General features: G+C 54.3%; 2 protein-coding genes across 2 annotated transcripts; one reads left to right on the top strand and one right to left on the bottom strand.

Annotated features, from left to right (window-relative positions):
- Nucleotides 1-1,545: 1,545 nt before the first annotated feature.
- LTHEOB_12987 (Px domain containing protein) lies at nt 1,546-3,647 on the bottom strand (the record flags this gene model as incomplete). Its single annotated transcript, XM_035509914.1, has 4 exons — nt 1,546-2,492; nt 2,545-2,711; nt 2,766-3,011; nt 3,064-3,647. 4 exons carry the CDS (start codon nt 3,645-3,647, stop codon nt 1,546-1,548), a joined length of 1,944 nt encoding a protein of 647 aa, XP_035362911.1.
- A 3,091-nt stretch (nt 3,648-6,738) lies between these two features.
- Nucleotides 6,739-8,243, top strand: LTHEOB_12988 (MFS transporter; the record flags this gene model as incomplete). The annotated part of the gene is made up of 2 exons (XM_035509915.1): nt 6,739-6,844; nt 6,898-8,243. 2 exons carry the CDS (start codon nt 6,739-6,741, stop codon nt 8,241-8,243), a joined length of 1,452 nt encoding a protein of 483 aa, XP_035362912.1.
- Between the last annotated feature and the right edge of the window lie 427 nt (nt 8,244-8,670).

Consider the following 8,670-nt stretch of genomic DNA (forward strand, 5'->3'; position numbering starts at 1 on the left):
CCTGACTCCAGACTCCCGAAGAAACCCGTAGAACCCGGGCCGTCCGCGCAAGGCGCTGAATGGTACGCGCGGCAGCGGTCTCAAATAGTAGTGTACTACTCAATTTCGCAGAACCGTTGTCCTTTCGCAGATCTTCATTAAATCAGGAATCGATAGACGCTATCCGGAACCAGCCGTGATGTATTTTTGTGAAGCTTTCGTGGTCCTCGGCACAGGGCTGACGCCCGAGCAGTAGTTGCCGATCCGGAAGCGCCGTTTCTCTGCCCAGCATCAACCTTGAAAAGCCATACTTTCCGCCCTTGTCTCTCTCGTTATCGTTATTCCGCTTGCCAAGAAACACTCCCTATAAGTGAGAGACACATATATGGACTAGCGAAAATCTGACAGGAGACGTCGCAGATGCAAGGTAAGTGCTGACGGTACAGCGGCGGCTTTCGCGGCGCTTACAATTTTAGAGCTGATACCCGAAAGAGGACCTGTGTGGATAATGATGATCGTCGCCTCCTTAACTACTCACTCGTGTGCCAGTGTGTTCCTTTTTTTCATTCGATTGTGAGGCGCCTCATCCGTCGCTGACCGAGACGGGGGCTAAAACTGGACTGCGGTACTAATGGCGCGAGGTCAGCAACTACCAACCAACTCAGACTGCCGCTCAACGCCTCAAAAGCCAGGCGGAAACCCCCGCAGCTATGTGCCGCATGCAATTCTCTCATGCAGATGCAGCTTTTCTGGGCTGTGTCTATTGATAGTTCCTAGACGTTCACATGAACGAAGGGCCCGTGTGCGCGCACAATTTAGTTACGCGCAAAAAAAAGCCTACTTATGATATGATAGATTGCAAAGAGCAGGGTTGAAGGCGATCGCACGCACAACACAGCCGTGGTGAAACAACACGTTGTCCCACGTTAATGAAACATTGTGCACTGCGGGTTGGTCGCAAGAGCAAGGGCCCCCGGCTTCAGTAGGAACATCGCCATTTGTAGATCTAACCCAGCCACTCAGCAATCCTTCTCGCCAGCCCTAGAGCTGTACAAATTTGGATTAGACTTCAAATTCAAGAGACCTCCGCGTCTTTCGGTTCTCGGGGAGGGGCTACCAGGCGTACTGGGTTAGTGGAAGCGTTCGCCGATGAAAGCTGCCGACTGAAACCTGTCGTATTGCATAGTCTGTGGTGTGGTAGGCTGTTAGCTGAAGGCGGGGCGATCCCCATTGAGGCCGTCAAACGTCCCGAACGGCCCGGAACACAACAGCATGTGGTGTCTTGTGGCCTGCAATCGAACAAGATAGCTTTTTTTTAAGAAAAAAAAAAGAACGAAAAATATCCTGGCAGACCGGGATGCGGCCAAGTACGGTATGTGCCACGAATTGAACGGGAGACAAACCTTTTGAGATACCACTGGAAATGATTCCGCTCTAGAAAATAAGACGCTGAAGATTTCCAAAGGGAAAAAAGAGTAAAGATTATCTATAGGACGTTGAGGCTACGAAAGTAGGTCTTGACATACCTGATGGCCGTAAAACGCTCCGCTCTTGGTATCGGAACCTCTATGCAATCTCCCCCGCAAGCGCCTTCCGGTACTCCGGTACCAAGAGTTTGACAATGTTCTCCACATCTGGGGCTTCGGGTATGGCATCGTCACCCTTTGCATCTGTCTGCAACGCAATTCTACCTTTCCTCTCGCCATCCACATCAACCTGGGCGGCTTCCTGGACATCCTTATTCTTCCCGAAACGTAAAGGACCGTTGGTGGTGGCTGGCGTGATGGGCGTCGACCCCACCAACTCGAGCCATTTTGCAATGTACATTCCGGGGCCATGTTCCGTTCGGGATGAGCAGGAAAGGATTGACCTCATGCGAGCGGCTGAGGACTCGTGAAGATGGGTAAGATACTTCGAATGTGCGTCCAGTGCTTTGGCAGACGCCTCGCGATCTTCGACGGAAAGTTTACCGAACAGGGAATTAAGAGTAGAGTTCATGGCACCGGCACCATCGGGCGAATCGGTTGCCCTTTGGAATTGCGAAATAAACTTCAAGGCGTATTGGCGGAACCATTCGGTGACTTCCGGGCCATTCTTTGCGATCTGGTGAAGGAAACGATGGCAGGAGCCTTGATGTTTCTTCAAGAGCTTTACAAAATCCTCAACCGTCGGCGGTTGCTTTGCTTTGTCTTTGCTCTTGGATGGCGAAGGGAGTTTTGCGACCTTGATCAAATCGTTCAAGAAATTCTCAAGGTCAGTCAAGCCCGCACTCAAGTCTACTGCATTGTGCACGCCTCGGATGATGGGGTCATAAGCGTTGACGAGATCGCGGATAGCCTCAGTGAGGTGGTCTGGTTGTTGGCGGCAAAGGACTTGGACAAGTTGCTCGCGGTCACGAATTGATAATTGAGCCTTGAGATACGCCTGTGCCAGATGCTGGTGCGAATCAGGTAGATTTGTGGACAGATTCTGCTCTTCAAAAATCACGGCAGTTATGGACTTTGGAGTGTCCTCTGTTGAAGCTTTAGCACATTCACAGGAAAAATTATGGGAGGAACGGCATACTGCTTTTCGCCCTGCGCCTCTCCCTCTCCTCTCGGGTCAATTGCAGATGGGACTTTATGGCTTCGAGATGCTCGTCGCTCGGCCTCTCCTTTTCTTTCATTTTCTCGATTTTGCTGATTTGCTTCTGCAATTCCGAGGAGTCCCACGCAAGAACGGTAGAGATGATGCTGTGACGACGGGCTTAGCAGGGGTCATGGGATGAGGGTAGGCACGAGACGTACGACTGAAGCAAATTCTGGCCTTCGTCTGCGTTTTTACTCAGGCCTACCCAGTTTGTGAGAGTGCCGACACTGAACTTTGCGAGGACAAGCCTGACCATTCCATTGATCATGGTAGCGGCGTTGCCCACGCGAAGGGTTTGGCGGATGATGCTATACGGAATGAGTTTATGAACATTGGAGAGAATCCGTAATAGGCCCTGGCCATCTGGAGAGATGACGAAGATGTGGTGTATGATGGAAGCAAGGCTTGCGTCACGTCAGCTTCACGCAGAGTAGTAGAGTAGGCTGCAAGGCGTACTTGACAAGAATAAACTCGTGAGCAGCTTGAACCAAAGGCGAATGACCGTCCAGGGTGTCAGTCTCGGCACACTTGGTGAATAGTTGGTCAATCATGCCGCCATAGACCAGCTGTTGAAGGAAATCGTCCCAGGCTTGCATGACGTCCTCAGGCTTGGAGGTGTCGTAGCGGCGGTCGAGCTGGACATCCTTAATTGGGAAGCCACCAAGCGCGCCCTTTGCAGGATACTCGATCAGGGCGGAAATGGCGGTTGCCAGGGTCTTGCGCAGACCGACAGAGCCCTTGTCATAGCTCTCGGAAAGTTCTGCAGCGCCGAGTTTCTCGACGATAGTCTGGATGCGCTCCTTCCAGAAGACTTCCTCTACGCTAGAGAGACCCGGCAGAGTGAGGGCGAATTTGTTGAGTAGCGCCTGCAAGACGGGCGAGGTGCAAGGCTGAGCGTCGTCCTTACGAAAAGGGTGACCATAGTGGTGGATGGCATCGGGCCATTTAAAATTTTCGATTTCGCCGTAGACCTCATGGTGGGTTAGGATGTCGAAGAGGGCGTGGGCCTGAGCCGGCGAGAGCGCTGGGCTGGCGGCCATGTCGAGTGGTGGAGGTTGCGGTCATGGTAACGGCTTGGGAAAGTTGTGTCCTGCCTGGTTGCGCCTGCGCCAACGCCATGACGTTGACACACTCAGGCACGCTAGGCCGGAATCAGCCCGCCGTGTGGCGCGTGCGTTTGCCTGTTCGTTGCGGCTGACCAGCCTGGCCAGCGAATACTTCCTTTTATAGCACCATGTTCACATATTTCGAGCGAAATTAAAGTCAGGTGGTCTTATTTTGCACATCCCGAGCGACAGGCGCGAGGCTATGCCGCTCACCGAGTTCCCAGAGAATCCGAGAATTTCGGCAATCCGCGGCTTCCTATCACGCGGAGCCCACAAAGCAGATCTCTCCTCGCCTCCTTTGTCTCACCATTCCACCGCTGATCTTCGCATACCATCTCCACCTCCTTCTTGACCCCACGCTTCGTTAATGCGAAACACCACTGCACTGACCCATCAAGACAACCCACCCCGTTCACGCCACGCGCACTCATCCTCTGAGCAAGAACCCACAAACACTATTCAGCGTGTTTTTCGAGAATAGAATCAAGTATTGACGCCAGCTTCAAGCCCGTACCAGTCTCAACATCGTGGTCAAATCGTCTGACTCAGCGAGTGCTGGGCACTTTCTTCATCTCTCTCTCTCTCTCTCTTTTTTTTTTTTTTTTTTTTGCAACGCATCAGGCGAGCCTCCACGTTTCTGATTTCGTTCTGAGAAATCTTCAAGCGTATTCTACCTCGTCTTTCTCTCATCCAATCGCTTGTTGTTTTTGTGCCTTCTTCTACCAGCCTGTCAAGCTCACTGGACCACGCGGCTCGCTGCGTCCAGCACCGTCGGATACTGGTTATTTCTTCGATCTATGTCTGTAACTGCTACCATGTGGCTGACTTACTCACTCTACTCCTGCCAGGATCACTCGACTCCGGGTGGATGATGTTTGCTAATATCTGCCATTTCGTCGGACGAACCCTTTGCAGACCCAGTGGAGCGAAGAGATTCAGCGATGGCCTCTTGGATTTGCTCTGGATCGGATAGTCTCCATTAGCTCGCAGGTTTCCCTCACCGTCGGACACATTCGCGGAACCGGACCATGCGAGAGCAGACGCGGAACATAAACCTGCGTACTTTGATCACAAGAATACAGGGAGTGTGAAGAAACAATGAGAGCAAAAGGCAAGCAGGATACAAGACGAGCGTGATGAAGAACACATGATGTGCTTTGATCAAAAGGGGAACGGGGCGCGTGCGGACAAGTGGAGCCAAAGAAGCGGCCGAGATCGCTCATGCCAGCTTAGCTGGGGTATTGTCAGGGTTCCTTGAGAAAGAAGGCATCTGCCGTGCGGGATTGAGCGGTCATCGTACCATGAAAGGAGAGCTGGACGAAGATGGATCCACTTGACTCCAGACCCCAGCCGTCCCTCCACAAAGATGCTCAGCCAAGTGGACCCGGGACCCCTCGATCATCGACAGGATGTCCAGCCGCAGCAGGTGGGACGAGTGCGGCTGGGGAGGGCGTCTCGACTCCCCCTCTCTCTCAGAAGTGGGGATACAGTGCTGGCCCAAGCACAACACCTCTACCTCAACAGCTGCCATCTCCGATTGTCTGATTTGACAGAGCGGTGGTACGGATAAGGAAAAAAAAAAAAGCCCCTGCATCGCAGCGCCGGTGACGCGCACAAGCCTGGAGAGGCAAACCCAATAGGCCTTGGAGGCGTAAGGCCGACCAACCAAGACGGCAGGAGCACGGCGTGCGGCTTCCTCCGTATCCAACCACACGGTACGGCATCTCAACAGCATCGAGTGGCTTACAATAAGCTTGAAAAGGACAAGTCGCCATGCGGCTCGGCCAGCTACTTAGCATTCGGTAATGATCAAGTGGCCGTGAGACGGGCCGGTACCTTGATCACGGCGGCTCCGCGGCCGCCGAGCGCCTCGACCCGGCTGGACAGTACCGATTTGGGTCACGCAGCCCGGCCGACCATCTTTGGTAAGCTCGCACGCGATTCGCGAACAAACAATAATACAGCTTGTCAGCCGAGTCCAGAGTCGTATTTGCCGAGCGTGCTTTGCCGTATACGGCTCGTTCACCAGCTTGCCACGGTTTCTACGCGACTTCTAGTGCCGGCACTAAAGCTGCAAACTTTGCTCGCTCCCGTCTCTTAGTCGTGGTCTTGACACAGGGCCTGGCTTACGCAGCCGCTTGCAAGCCACGGCGGCGACATCGCAACACCAAGGAGCATGTTTCTGCGAAGAACCCCCGGCATTTTCGCCGGCCCCAATCAACATGGTTGGGCGACGGCCAACCACCTGACTGCATGCACGTAACTTCTAGTCTGCTTCTCGACGGAATCCTATTCGGGTGCTTGCATTGGGCGATCTTCGCTCTCCGTTGCATATGGTAGGCTGCTTTCGCCGAAGCTGAACGGGAGCTCTGCTGCAGCTTACCCGTAGCTGCCACGACTCGATGCGCGATTATCGCACCACCTGTCGTTGGTGTTGAGGAGAACCGAAGCTTGTACTTGGCAGGTTGGCGTTGAGGTCAAGAGCATGGTGGCGCTCCAAGAAAAGGGCTTAACGATGAGCTTGTGAGGGGCGACGGCCAGCTGCCCGCAGAAGGGCCGCAAAACACAGCAATACTCTTTCGAACGGCAGTGAGAGCACAGTGCAGCACGGCGCCCAAGTGCCGGCAGGCGTTGAAGGGACTGTCATGGGCAGTGCCGTACGACCATGGTTCTGGACTCGCCCAGCTGGTACTGGGCTCTGGTTGGCCGAGGCTGGCCTTCTCCGCGCACCATGACGACTCCACACGAGCTAAAGTAGTGCGGCTGCTGGATAAGCCGCTACTGCACTAGCTCGGGCCAGGCCGAAGCGCCGCCAAACCCAGATGCCTCCAGATTCCCGTGTGGGCCTTACCCCATGGGCAGCTCGCTATACACAATGCTTCCCCAGCTCGACGCTATAAAGCCTGCGTGCCCCGGCAGCAATCATGTCTCTCATCACCAAGTCAGCCCTCTCGTCCTCTCTTCCCTGGAAATCGAGAGACACCAGAATATCACTTAGCCTGATATCATTGTCAACTCACTCAAAATGGCCGGTGGAATGCCCATTTCGACGGGGACCGTGGACGGTGGTTACCTCACGGGTCGCAGACTCATCTACCCTCTCTCCCTTGTCATCTCCCTTTTCTTCCTCTGTAAGTTCCATCGAACCAACACATCACTTGGCGCGCATGCTAACACGCATCAGGGGGTTTCTCTTACGGTCTCCTCGATGTCCTCAACAAGCACTTCCAGACGGTCCTTGGTATCACCAAGCTCCAGTCTACCGGTCTCCAGGTCGTCTACTTCGGTGGCGGTTACCTCCTGTTCTCTCCCATCGCCGCTGAGGTCATGAAGCGCAAGGGCTACAGATTGACCATCCTCATGGGTCTTACCCTCTACTCGCTCGGTGCCGTCATGTTCTGGCCGACCGCACACTTCTCCAAGCCTGGCAACGAGAAGGCCTCCTTCGGCGGTTTCTGCGCCTGCACTCTTGTCATCGCCTGCGGTCTCGCCACCCTTGAGACGGCTGCCAACTCGTACGCCGTCGTCATCGGTAACCCCGCCTCGGCCTCTGCCCGTCTCCAGTTCTGCCAATCCTGGAACGGTGTCGCCTCCTTCATCGGTCCCCTCATCGCCTCCAAGTTCTTCTTCAGCGGCGCCAACGCGAACAGCCTCACCAACGTGCAGTTCGTCTACCTCGCTGTTGCTTGTGCCGGTGTCGCCGTCGGCATTCTCTTCGCTGTTTCCAAGCTCCCTGAGGTCTCCGAGGAGCAGCTCTCCGGCAAGGACGCCGTCGACAACCTCGCTCAGGATGAGTTCGGTCGCGAGATTGGTGCCGGTCCTCTGTACAAGCAGTACAACATGATCTTCGCCTTCATCGCCCAGTTCTGCTACGTCGGCGCCCAGGTCACCATTGCCTCCTTCTTCATCAACTATGCGACTGAGAACGCCACCTACTCGTCTGCGCAGGCCTCCAACATGCTGTCGTACGCCCTCATCACCTTCACCGTCGGCCGCTTCGTCGCCACCGGCCTGGCCACCATCTTCGCGTCCGACTTCATCATGGTCATCTACACTTGCTGCGCCATCGCGCTGAACGCCTACGTCTGCGCCGGCCACGGCACGTCGGCCGTTGCCGTCCTCATCGTCATCTTCTTCTTCGAGGCGCCCATGTACCCCACCCTCTTCACCCTCGGCACCGCCAACCTCGGCCGCCACACCCGCCGCGGTGCCGGTATCCTCGTCATGGGCGTCTCCGGCGGCGCCATCTTCCCGCCGATCCAGGGCGCCATCGCCGACACGTCGGCCGGCACCCGCATCTCGTACGTCGTCCCGCTCGTCGGCTTCGTCTACGTCCTCGGCTACGTCACCTTCCACTGGGTCCGCCACGGCATGGTCGTCATGCGCCCCAAGAACATCGTCACCGAGGCCCCCGCCATGGGCGGTGCGCTCGGCGGTGCCGTTGAGAATGTGCACTACGATGCCGATAAGGTCACGACCACTCGCGTTGAGAAGACTGTTGAGAGCATCTCTGTTACCAGGGTTGAGTAAACGGAATGATAGAGTAGAGAAGAGAGAAAGAGTTAGAGATACCAGTTTAATGTGTTTGGATCTGAGAGCGTTTAGGGGGAAGGGCTATGTGCATATGATTAGATGATACCTTTTTCCTTTATTTTGGTTTTGCTCAGATACTATGAATAGATCTACTACGTAGACTACGGCAATAGATGTCATGGACTTTAATATCTCGTTCTCATGGATAATGCACACGCTCTTAACTAGTCTTTCCCCATAGCTCTAAGTTATTTTAGCTTACTCAAGCCAGGAATCGTGATTATCTCATGCTGCAGCTGATCAAAATAGCTCATTTTTCTTTTATGCAAAAGGGTCTTGCAGCCGATAGCTAGCGTAAATTGAATTAAAAAGAACATTTATGGGTAGTTGAAGCTATTGTCCGGACGCGAATGTCGAATTAAAA

Source organism: Lasiodiplodia theobromae (assembly GCF_012971845.1).
Source record: "Lasiodiplodia theobromae strain AM2As chromosome Unknown scaffold_93, whole genome shotgun sequence".
In the NCBI taxonomy this organism is placed as follows: domain Eukaryota; kingdom Fungi; phylum Ascomycota; class Dothideomycetes; order Botryosphaeriales; family Botryosphaeriaceae; genus Lasiodiplodia; species Lasiodiplodia theobromae.